This window comes from Agelaius tricolor, unplaced genomic scaffold, assembly GCF_023055355.1.
Source record: "Agelaius tricolor isolate 1412-34295 unplaced genomic scaffold, bAgeTri1.0.p SCAF_1, whole genome shotgun sequence".
NCBI classification, from domain to species: Eukaryota; Metazoa; Chordata; class Aves; order Passeriformes; family Icteridae; genus Agelaius; species Agelaius tricolor.
Window position 1 is genome coordinate 57,344,131 of NW_027269261.1, and position 12,928 is coordinate 57,357,058.

The 12,928-nt window shown below is 38.9% G+C and overlaps 1 protein-coding gene across 1 annotated transcript in view; it reads right to left on the reverse strand.

Moving 5' to 3' along the window:
* Positions 1 to 220: 220 nt before the first annotated feature.
* PPP1R14C (protein phosphatase 1 regulatory inhibitor subunit 14C) overlaps positions 221 to 12,928 on the reverse strand; it is a 51,523-nt gene continuing 38,815 nt past the window's right edge. The window contains exons 2-4 of the mRNA XM_071435780.1: positions 11,908 to 11,991; positions 10,533 to 10,565; positions 221 to 1,541 (exon numbers count right to left, since the gene is read on the reverse strand). Of these exons, the coding sequence (XP_071291881.1) occupies positions 1,467 to 1,541; positions 10,533 to 10,565; positions 11,908 to 11,991 (192 nt within the window). The 3' untranslated portion in view covers positions 221 to 1,466. The remainder of the gene's footprint in view (positions 1,542 to 10,532; positions 10,566 to 11,907; positions 11,992 to 12,928) is intronic.

Genomic DNA, 12,928 nt, shown 5'->3' on the forward strand with positions numbered 1-12,928 from the left:
TAAATTCCCTAAGGCATAGGGAAGGAAAGCCTCATCTGGAGGAGACTTTCAAATGTGCACCAGGTTACAGGAGTGTGAGTGATACTGGGCACATTAAAAGCCAGTTAAGAGTCAATACAGCTGAGTTCCCATGTACTTACCAGCTTACAGGCTTCTCTTTTTGACAAGCAATTCCATTTACAAACCTACTCAGCAACAGTAGTCTTGTAAAGTGTACATGTAACAAGTCACAAGTTGTTCCATTTATTTGAGTAAATATCTGGTAAATAAAATCATCAGTAAACATTACAAAATTAAATACATTAAAAAAGCTTGCCAGTATACATAAAATTCACAAACATGTACTTCTTTTGAAAAATAAAATATGTTCAGAGCACCCTTGATATAAAATGCCTGACTAATGTCACCTACCAGTAAATGGTAGCTTGTCAAACATTCTAGTTAGGACATTTTCCAGAAGGGAGCAGGGATCTCTGCTCTTGCTCTTACAAGTAAGAGAGCCCAAGTTAAGAAGTCTCCCACTTCTCAGGGCAGAGCCATAAACAAAGGCTGTATTACTCTTTGCCTACCTTTATAGGAGAGGAATCTGCATTTGATTAAGACCACATCATTAAATGCAATACAGTACTTGCAATTCATTTTGGTATCACTGCCTTCCCTCCAGCATGAACCAGCTTTTAAATGCTCATGGACATTTCTCTAGATATCACTCCAGGCCCATTTTCAGTATAGGTCAGCACAGCTCCAAGACACCATGAGGTGGAGAGGAAGCGATCCTGGCAAAGCATCAAAGTCAATCAAATAACTTTTAATTCTACAAATTGAGCCCTTAAAATTCCCAATTTTCATATGCTGCGGTCTAAACAAGGAGATATGATGAGATTCTTCACTGGGCTGCTTTAAGGGTATTTAGAAAAATGGCAGCATTCATTTTAGTAATCTAAATTGGTACCTTTTGGTAGCAAATTTGCAATAACCACCATTTAAATAATTTACTATAACAAACTTCTCCTTCCATCCATGTGAAACAGTATTCACAACCCACTTTAAAATTTATGTACAGACAAGCACAAGAAACTTGACATCCATGAGTTAAATGTACAACCAACTTAAGAAACGTTATCCAACTAGTTGCAAGGAGAAGTCTCCTAGCTCTGTAAATTTACAAGATCTTCTGGTTCACCACACAGGCTTGCTGCCCCTCATCTCTAACTCTTGGATTCTTCACTTGCTTCAGTAATCCTCCAGGTGAAAGTTGAGCAGCATCCAAATTGTTGATATTTTTGATAAAAAATAATTGACACTTTAAAAAGAACCCTTAAAACACACCAAAAAAATTCCTTGAGTCAAAACTGAATAAAATCAAAAAAGTTGTGGAGAAAGACAATTATTTTAATAAAGGTCTTGTATTCAAAGTCCCTTTTCCCTTGCCATGTCTTTTACAGAGTGCTATTACTTTGAGTTATTTATATACTCTTCTTTTGAGGGGGACTGAGTTTCCTCATTCCTCTTATCCGAGTTAGCAGCTCTTTGATAAATTCCTAGGAAAAAAACAGAAAATATAAGCAATTTTAATGATCCCACAATACTATAATCAAGTTTTTTTAAAAAAACGCAAATGATACATTTTTATTTAAGCTTCTACTGCTAAGCTGGAATTTCTCTGACCTGATCACCAGGAGCCTTATACACATCCTTTCCATCCAGCAGAAGTGTGAACAATGAGCTTTTCCTTGTGATTATGCTGGCTCAGTTATAACCCATCTTTCAGGCTTTTACTGCACAGGGCCTTATACCAACTACTGAATGAAGCAAAACCTGTGGCTGGATACAATGCAAACAGTCAAAGCAGCCTTGCACAGCTTAAGCCTGCACAGAAAGCAGCACTCTTGCCAAAGAGGTGTTTCTCTTGCCACTCTCCATGCTGGAGCTAGTATTTTGGTTGGCTGCATAGTGAGCTGTACAAGAAAGCTGATCTGGCTAAAAAACTCAGGTGTTTTTCCTCTTGTCCTGCTACTTTCCAAGCTGGCTCAGCTCTCTGACCTGGCCCACCACTCAGCCCACACTAACACTTGTGTCAGTCCAAGGCAAGGCAGGAACAAGGAGCCAGAGGTAGCACCACTTTGAAAACAAAAAAACAAATGCCAAGCCCCCCCCCCCCAAAAAAAAACCAACAAACTAATTCACGGACCAGGCCTTTATACACAGTGATATTTTCCTCAGTTTCAGCAGATTTCCTCTTTTTAAACTGTGTGAGAACTGTGTGAGAAGCTTACAGATTTGCATCATTCTCTGAAATTCTTCTGGTATACAATTTCTTGCAGGTGCATTAAAAGCTAAATGACCTCCTTACTGTCACATTGGGAAAATAATGTTTATCCACAGCACTGTGTATGAACCTACAAAAAGGTTCTTCTCAGCTAGCTGTAAACATGGAATGTAATTATTCAGTTAGGTTGATATGAAAAGCCAGGTTGGACAGGGCTTTGAGCCCTGTAGTAGTGGATGGTGTTCCAGCCCTTGGCACTCAAACTAGGTGATCTTTAAGGTCCCTTCCAACCCAAACCATTCTATGATTCTATGAAACAACTAAAAGCATGATTTCCTGGATGAATGCTTGAAGTTAAAAATTCCAGTGAACAAAGTCACCACTTAAATGACAACAGTACCTTCCAAAAAAGGTCACACTGAAACATGTATTACGAGGTGCTACATTTTGTGTAAGGAACGTCTGCATAAATGTGTATTTTATATTAAGAAATATGTTGGGTTTTTCTGGTGGCACCATGGTCCCAACAAACCAATTTCCTTTCCTGACAGATTATGCACATCTATAGTGAACTGCATGTACTGTTGCACCACAGTTATTGTTGCATCCACCCTACTTGTGGCTGCAAAGAACAGCAGCAAAGGCAGAGCAGCTACACAACAGTGGGGTTTCCATCCTGAACTAAGCAAAGGCCTCTTCAGGAATACATCTATGCATATCAATATCATGCTTCCCATCTGGACAGACAGCCTAATCACATGATCAGAAAAACAGGTTTCTTATGACCCCCAAATCCTCTCCCTCCATCCTCTTGAGGCTGTCTTACTTCACAAAGGCACAAACCACTGCAACAATATCAACTTTAAACTTGTCACAGTCTAGTACTTCTCCACTGAAAAATCAGAAGGAAGAAGACATGCTTACTCTAAAAATTCACAGCTTTCAACAAATTTGGCATTATTTCTGTGTCATCCTATCATCATTGTAAGGATCTGTTAGATAATGCAAAACTATATAGCATGGTGCTGCTTGAAACACATAAACACACTTTAGGATTTTTTACTATCAAACTTATATAAAGCCCTGCAGTACAATCATTAGAGAAATAAAGTAGTCTTAGAAGATTTTTACTTGGGATTAGTGTCATTTGTATCTCCTCTCAGCACAAGCCTTTCCATTTAAATAAAACCAACAAACTATACTCCCATCAGATTAGGACAGCTTTGGAGAAGAATGGGCTGAAGTGCAGTTCTTCCCTTAGAAAAACTTTTAAATTGTCTGTTCAAGCCACAAATACTCTGCAAGAAGATACTGCATCTGGAAACTCTCCAGCAGCTTCACTGAAGTAAGAGCCTTATAGGAAAGGACATCTGCAGAGTGGACAGGAACACCTATGGCACTCTGCAGTCATTAGGGATATCCCACCCTGCCATTCCTCTCCCCATTCTCCCACAGCTCAATAGAGTCTGGAGCAAGTTTCCCTTAGATATCAAATGCAGCCAAGGGTCAGTTGCTTTTTAATACGACATTATATAACTTTGAAGAGTTATCAAAAGCACCTTCTTTTACAAAACAAGATATTTGCTTGAAGTTTTCAGGTAAGTTTAACACCATCCAGAAACTTAATGCTGCCAAAATAAACCAAACAGTAGGGTCAACCCCCTAAAGGAGATCTTCAGCAACTGCAACTATTCTTAAGGCAGAGAAGGCATTCATTTGAAGAAGTACATATAATAATATTAAAGGCTTTATCCCCAGAAACATTTTTTCCTTGAAATTAGGGTCTGCAGTACCAAAGAGTAAAACCCAACAAGAGCATTTTGCATGTGGCAGACATTTTGCATATTGCAGTAGCGCTGTTGTGCACTTCCACAGACACCCAAGCCACAGCACTGGTTCAGCACATTTCTGATTTAAGCATCACTTTGCATCTGACACTCACATGGAGCTGGCTGTCATCAACACAGTTGTGCTCTGGTACTTGTGCCTTTCTTGCTTTGCTTTTCCTTCTCCATGAAGGAAAATCAGCATTCTAGAAAAGATGCACATTTTCCCTCATGGAGGCAGGAAAGCAGACTTCACAGCATTTCAGTAAACCTTCACTTTGTAACTAACCACTTCAGGTTTATGTCAGCAATACCCATTTTGTTTTCTTATGCCATTGCTCAAAAATTGCAGTGTTGTTCCTTGTGGCCATTTGAGTCAAGACTTAATATCTTCATCTATCTCTACCTTGTACACAAAAATCATTTTACACAGAGCATTTTACCGAAATCCCCCCTAACAAGATATGCTGAAATTTAGCATCAGACATTTGAAAGCTGATCATGTACTAATCTATGTTAAAAGCACTTCTGTAATGCAGCTTGAATTATCTACCTATATATACTGATTTACCTCATGGAGTTAAAAAACAAGAATAATTCAGTTAAGGATTCAAAAACTTATTCATTATTCCTTGAAGGTTTACACAGGCTACATGCACTTGTAATACAGAAAAATCTCACACCAGCACTTTGTGCCTTGGTAAATAAAATGAAAAATAAAGTCTTTAGAAAGAGCAAAAACGTATGCAGACTTAGTTTAAATTCTTTTTTACAGATTTTCTGCAAGGAGGCACCCTTATTAAAAGTATTGAGAGTCTTTTTAATTTGTAATACTAAATCATTGTTTCTAGAAGACATCTTTCTAATTCTAAAGGCAAATTTTAATGAGAGACAGACTAAATCTATAGTTCATTAGAACTCATCTATATTCAGCCTTAGGCAAAAAAATAATAAAGGCAAAAAAACAAAGGTGAAATGATAATTCAGGAAAGGGGAGGAAATCACTTCACCTCTCTGCTTTCATGGTGTGACTCATTGTTTTAATAAGGTCATTTGACAGACAATGAATTCCAGGCTTCCTATTCAAGTCTTCCAATTAATTCTGGAGACTAATTAGACTCTGCCTCTCCAGATTTCTCTTCCTCAAACAGTACACATGTAGTAGGACTAGTTTTTAAACTAAAATTTAGAGTTCTAGTTCTCCTGCTTCACTAGAGCATGAAATGAACCCTAAGTCAGCTTTCCTTTACAGCTTTACTTCCCTGTAGCCAGGTCAAAAACCAAGATTAACTGTTTGCCCAAGGCTATTTCTTGGAGATGGCTTTATTAGTTGGATGTAAAAACTAAAGTCAGCCTGGAGAGCAATCCCACAGCTATTTGGGAAAGAACCTAAATAATAACCCATCTTACTGCCAAACACCTCTTCCACACAGCCTCAACCTTCCCCCCAAAGCCAATTGTACAGAGAAAAAGGAACTGTTCTCCCTGCTTTGGGAGAACAGGGCCAGAAGATGCCTTCTATTAGCAAGAACCAATGCAGCATCTCTGTAGCCTCACTGAATGATGCCCTCAACATGCCCTCTCCAGTGAGGCCACAGCACCAGCAGTGTCCAGAGCACGACATTTTTGCAGCACTTTTTGGTGAGCTCTGCATGAGGCACTAACTACATACCACAAAGCTTAGCTACAGTTGAGACTGGCAGCCCAGTGAGTCTCCAATTCAGCAGCATGTAAACAAGCACAGCTTATTCTTGTCAAATCACCACTTGCTCTTCCCTTCTGATATTGCTGTGGGTATAAGTTGTGTTCATGATTACTTGCAGAAATGAAAACATGCAACCTTAATTCCCTCCAATACTGTAGTACAATATAGGGCAGATCTCAGCAGGCACATAAAAAGTTTTAGTTCACTGAATTCAGTGGTCAAATGGATGAACAAGAAATCATGTTTTACTTGAAATGCATCTGCCTGCATTGCTTTTAAACAATCATGTTTTCTAACCTTTTTTCTCTACAAATTCTCTTATTTCATTTCAAGTAATATGGACATAAAATACATTTGCTGTGACTTAATAATTTACCACCCATCATCTGCCCTGGCTTGCCCAGATGTAAGGCAGCACACTGCATTGAGGCTTTAGGACACATCTGCAGTGACTATTGCTTCTTGTGGGTATCCTACATATTGCTGCCTTGCAATAGAAAAAACAAACAGTAACATTAACTGGAAATAATTGATAACATATTAGGAGCAAAATAAACATAAGGTCCTTCAAACCTTATGGTTTGGGGTTATGGGGTTCTTTTTCAGAAGCATTGAGCTTTCTATTCATGCCTGTATATTAAAAACATACAATATGTCAATACATACACAAAACAGCTTTTATCTTTAAAACCACAGTGACTAGACAACTCTAAAAAGTTGCATCACAAGCCTGTCATTTGCTCCAACTAGGAATTAAACTTGGAGAAACATACAGTTAAGCAAATGCATCTCTACCTTTTTCAAAAGTGTTAGAAGCTGCTGAAATAGTCCAACCACTGGAGTAATAGAGTAGTCAATAATAAAATCTCTGCCAAAGTTCTCCAGAAAATATGCACAACAATTCAACATAGTTTGTTTGCAAACCATATTAAAAATTATTACCAGAAGCTTCCAGCTATGCAACTTCCTTTTATGATGCAATTTCATCTCCTTTTTCTCCCATTTTGCACTAAGTGAAGAATTGTACTAACAAAATAGATTTAATCCTCCAGCTCATTCATCTTAAGCTTTGTATATTTCTATAAGAAAAGAAGTAAATAAACTGCAAATCTAATTTATTCAGTTCTCTTCAAACACTCATTATCTGCAGACCTTGTGTTGCTCAGCTGCATCTTTTGGAGCCAGTGAGCATAAAAATTGCCCACTCATTCGATTTCTCTCCTGTAGCAGTTTAAGAGTTTCCTTGTCATTTTTCCTGTCATCACTTTGACTTTCCCACTACTGGAAGCTCTGATTCACATCAGCCATAAATACTTCAAATTTTCTCCAATGCCCAGTCTGAATAAGTGGCCTTGCTGTTACCAATAGCAGAGATAACAGCAATACAGATTTAGTCAGCCTTCTTCAAAATATGTGTCTTGAAAAAACCTCATGGATTTCACAATCACAACTGTCTTCCTGTCCTAAATAAGAATCTATTGTGAAGTATCTAAAGATCATCAAGATTGCAGATTATATTTAAATCTGTTATATTCACTGTGAACATATTAAGATTCTCCACCATCAGGTGATGACAGAGAACATCAGACAGAGCTGAGACAGCAACTCAACAAAGGTCAGAGTGGGATTTTCCACAAGTGACATGTGGGACTGTATGAAGAACTGATTGGCACACAGATGATGCAGGAAGATGCTGCTCCCTGCTCCTCTTCAATTACAAAAGTTCAGATCCAAAATTTGATTACGGCACTGATTTAGCAGATACTAAATCCTTTGTGTACTTAATGATTCTTTATATAAAGGTCCCACATTAAGCATATTTCCATACAAATTAAAACAGCTATAACTGCTACCTAAGAAAAGCTTTTAATACTTTAAAGTACATTCAACAGTCTAGTGAAATTTCCATTAGAAGAAAGGTTTTGTAACAGTTCCTCATTAGTTACTGTCAGCTACTATCTTTGGCCAAATTATTAAAGAAGTTAGGAACTCTTTCCATGTTTTAAATGACCTGGATAACTCAGCTTCCTCATGAAAAGTCAATCCAGGATACATATAAACATTCCTCAGTCTTTCCTTAACCTTTAGTCTAAATGGAAGATACTGAGCAAAACTGACTTAAGATATACATTTTCAGGTTTAGAGGGTTTTTTTCACAGCTGGGTAAGAGCTTTGAGTCAAGCTTTTTGCCTATACTATTTTTCTTTATGTTCTGAATAGCAGGGACATCATTTTACACAACTTTTCCCCCAGTTAGGGATCACTACCTTTTGCAAATTGTATAACTCTTTATGATAAAACCCCTAGTGCACTTGACAGACTGTATTTCATAGGTCAGGAGAAATTCCATTAGCTCATATCCATTCTCCACAAATCCTCTAAAAATCCTTTCACAAGCCAACTACCTCAAGAGTTTTGAATTGTCTGCAAATATAAAAAAAGATTGCAGATTTTCTAGTCAAGGTGTGGATCCTTATATAGCAAGTTTAAGTCAACTAAAAGGCTCTTTAGACCACACATGGCAGGACAAAAATCATTATTTTTAAGTGGCCTAAGCTAGCAGCCATGCAGTATTACTGAGCTCAACATGCCATAGATGAAGAAAAGTTGCTATTGTAAAACAGTCCTGGGATGTGATTCATTTTGGAAATTAACCTCACAGAATCCCAGAATCAATTAAGTTGGAAAAGGCCTCTGAGATTGAGTCCAAACTACGACCAAACACCACCTTGTCAACTAAACCATGGCACAAAGTACCTTTCCTAGAACACTCCATGGTGGTGACTCCACCATCCCTTGGCAGCCCATTCCCACGTCTACCAACCCTTTTGTGAAGAATTTTTTCCTAATGTCTAATCTAAACTCCCCTGCCATAGCTTGAGGCTATGTCCTCTTCTCCTATCACTAGTTCCTGGGAGAAAAGGCCAACACCATCTGCCTACAACCTCCTTTCAGCTGGTTGTAGAGTGAGTGGATTAAGTACCCTCTCAACTTGACTATCTCTATAGATTGTCAAGGAAGATGAAAATTCTCACAGATAAGGGAGCTGCCTCCATCCCATTCACAAAGGACTGAAGACACAGGTCACCAGTTCAGTACTAAAATCTCACCTTGATCCAGGTGCCTCGAGGGCAGACAAGGATGTGTCCAGAATGTTGTTTCCTGAGAACTGCCACACCAACTCAATTTACCAGTATGGCACAAATCTTCCCTGTAGTTCTAGAACCAAGGTTTCCAGCGGAACACTCACTGCCATCTGTCATGTATCCTTATCAGCTCTCTGAAATTTGTCCTTGCATTGTGTCAAACTTCACAGCTAAAAAAAAATCATTCATATGGCATGTTTAGCGAAGAAGGAAGAAGAGTGATTATTGGATCTCTGCCTTCTTCCTCTGCCTTCTTCCTCTGCCTTCAGATAGCACAGAGATAAGAGGTCAGCACTTGACTGACTGGTAAGCCCTTGGCAACCCGTTCCTCCAACCTAGCCATGACTTCAGCTTTCTCTTACTACACCAGGCTCCATATGCTGCATCCATCTTCACACCTATCTTAAGAAGAAGCACCAAGGTTCAATGGCACTTGCTTAGAGAAGGCTGGAGAAGCTGAAGACTTGGCATTATGGCATCTCCATAAAGGAAGATGTGTGTTATCTGCTGTAGGGCAACCGAGACAACAAACACACAACAAACTCTACAAGTGTTATCAGCTGAGTCTTTCTGGGTCAACTCCCCGCTGTCAAAATGTTTGTACCAGCAACTATAATAGCAATTCTGGAGATTCTTCCCAATCTACCATAGGAGTCAATAAAAATGGAAAAGCCTTGAAGAAAATATCTGATGGACTGTGAAGTGCCTATTCAACCATACCAGCAGTTCTTCCTGATAGTCTGACTATCCTTAAGCCCCACCAGTTTATGTGGCTACAGCCACAGATATTACAGAAGAACCAACCTATTTGAAGCCTTATTTCAAAACCAAACACCTGGCTTCTAGTCATGCACAGCTGAAAGGTCTGTGAAAAGAGGAATCCTGTAAGCCAACCCATCTATAAAACACTGTGCAGCAGCCACTTCTGGGAAAGAATTGACTATGTTTATGAAACTAAGTGACCCATCACCTAGACTTTTGATTTTTACAGTGAGTCGAAGGGGTTTCTTTATAATATTTAGTCTTCCTAGTAAGCACACATTACTGTATGAAAAGCAGGCACTAGACACATAAATAGGTACACAAGTTAAAAGTTGAGTAACTAAATCCTGCTAGTACAGGTTATCTCACAATTTTATTCAAGTCCATTCACACAAACGATTAGCCAAGCTGCATATCTGTATAAAGGTTCTCAGAATAAATGTTACTGTCCTAGATAAAATTAAATTATTTCACAGTGAAGAGCACAGTCCAACATGCAAATAATTTAGTCATCTGATGATAACTATATTTAGTTTTATTGTAGCATAGCAGCTTTATAAGTCAGTATAGTCAGAAGGACATTACAGCAAACAATATTGATAGTTCAGCTGGAATGACCAGCAGCTCCTCCACAGGGTACAATCACATTCCTACTGTAGCTAAGTGACAGGCACAAACATTTTTAGGATAAAAAGCTCCAAGTCTATCAGCTAGCCATTAATATTAATCTAATTACTTTAACATAAGAATAAAAATAAAGTTACTTTAGCTTGAACATAACTACAGTTTCCACAGGTTAATAGCATTTTAAAAAAGTCTTTTACCTCTGTTGGTTTGTAGCAATCTACAAGAGTTTCCTAGAAGCAAAATATGAAAGTGTCAGTATCCATACAGAGTAATAGTGAACATAAACAAGTCATGGTATAAAACCTGGCAAGGGAGGGGAGAAAGAAAATAAGCAAGAACAGAAATCACTGAATGAAGATGTTAGTGAAAACCCAAAGTTATACAAGTCACCTTTGCTCCCTATATGGATCAGAATGATTTGTACCAGGAGAGAAATAATGGCTTTTTTCTCCAGGTAGAAAGTTACAAAACCCCTGTCTCCAAGGAAAACTGAGAAGAGGAGAATCCCAGAACATTTCTGCCAGGAACAGACATGTGAAAGGCAGCTTTCTGTGAGGACATGAGAGTCTTTGCAATGCAAAAATAGAGACGTTAGTAATTCCTAGCAGGGCACTCCTAGCAGGGGGCTGCTGCAGCTAGTTCAGGCAGAAGCAGCAAAGCTATTTATGAACGCTGAGCAAACAGCCTGGGGCCATGCCCCAGTCTCTGTGGCTGGCCAGCGGGCACTGAGAAAAGGGTGCTTACAGGCACGAAAATGAGATGTGCTGCATCGAAGCACCACATTAGTCACCTCTCAGGAGCAAGCTGAGGGCAAGCCACGACTCTAGAACACTTTTCTTAGTGCATCTGAAAACATTATAAATGGAGATATTTCCTATTGGTTTTATATATTGATTTAGAGAGAGATTTATATTAAGGCAATGATAATTCTTTTCTTTCCCCCCCTCATTCTTCCATTCATTAATTCCTACCTCACACAAGATTCAAAAGTTTAGAGAGCTGGTTTAAACTGTTTAATTTTGGCAGATAGCTTTAGAATTTCCCAACTAATTCCTGTTCCTGACCATCTTACCCTTTCTTTCAACTTTTTGATGGGTTCCAATTTCTTTCTGGTATAGAAAGAAACAATTGCCAGTAGTCTAAGCACAAGGGAAGATTTCTGGTCTGTATACACATTTTTCCTGCTGAAGTGAATCACAGAAACTACTGGTCATCATAACTGACTCTCAGTCATATAGCTTTTTCCATGTGCTGTTCTTCATTTTCCTATGTTTTCTGTTCTTTATTTTATATACTTATACAAATTAGAATGAGGCTAATTTGGCTTAGCATATTTCCCTCTATTACTGGGATCTTTGAACTTTTATTTACTATTGTTATCATCTATCTTCGAAAACACTTATCTAAAAGGATTTGATTAATTTTGAACAGTCTGGTAGACTATGCTAGACTGGATCTAGGAATCTCTCCATTCTAATTCTACATTTACAGTGGATTCAATCAAACATAAGATATTGATCCAGATGCATTACTTCAGCCACCTTCCAATTTAAAATTATAAAATAATATTACCTGTAATTTGAGAGCTCTCTCCTCTTCATTGGCTGCATCAAGGAGGTCATCAATGTCAATTTCTACCTCTGGCATTTCTTCTTCCTGAAATGCAAAAAGACCCATTTAGTCCATAGAGCTATCTTTTAACTAACCCCAAAGCAGCCTAGTGATAACACACAAACCCATCTTCCTGGAGCCAGACAAGGAAATCAGTAGGGGATGGTGGCTTCATTCCTTGCTCCCAGGCCAGCATCAGCCAAGTCCCAGCCTCACAGAAGGTGACAGTTCTTAAGAAATCCTTTGCTCTCAGCCATGATATGTTACTAACTCATGGCCAGCAGGACAAGTCATGCTACTCTCACAGTACTGGGCAAGAGGATGTAGAAGAAAAAGTAGAAGGAAGAGGAAGTAGATAACAACCGCAGCAAGCCACAAAATTGTTTTGAAAGCATTTTTGATTGGACTGCTTTTCTTGGTAACACTGTGGAAGATCTCCCTTGCATAAAGTTGGCTTACAAGGATGACATACATGCTGCATCAGAAGAACTCAGGTTTTCAGTACCTGCAGTAAAGCACAAAGTCTAAGGCATAAAGTACTTTAGAGAATTTTTCTTAAACCTCCTCCACCCACACACTTCTCTCTTTGCATCACAAACACATCAGATGCCTTGTTCCCTGAGCCAGAGCAGCAGTCCATACATTTTTAAGGCCCTCTGACCTCTAGAATCTCAATGAGAGTTCATTATCCACAGATATCACCACATATTGCATTTTCAGTTATGCAAAAAACATTCTGCTGGCCATTTTATACATTTTCTCATCAAAATGGTTATGCAACTCCCTGCTGCACATAAAAACTCTGGTCTCAGCCACTCTCCCACACCAAGTCCAGCCTTGACAGTGGCCTCAGTGCCATGGCACACAGCTCCTCTGTTGCCCCTCCTCCATCTAAGCCAACACATGGGCAGTGCAAGACTCTCCTCACCCACAAGTGCACTGCCATCAATTGACTCACTGATGTGGCATCACTTTGGCACCT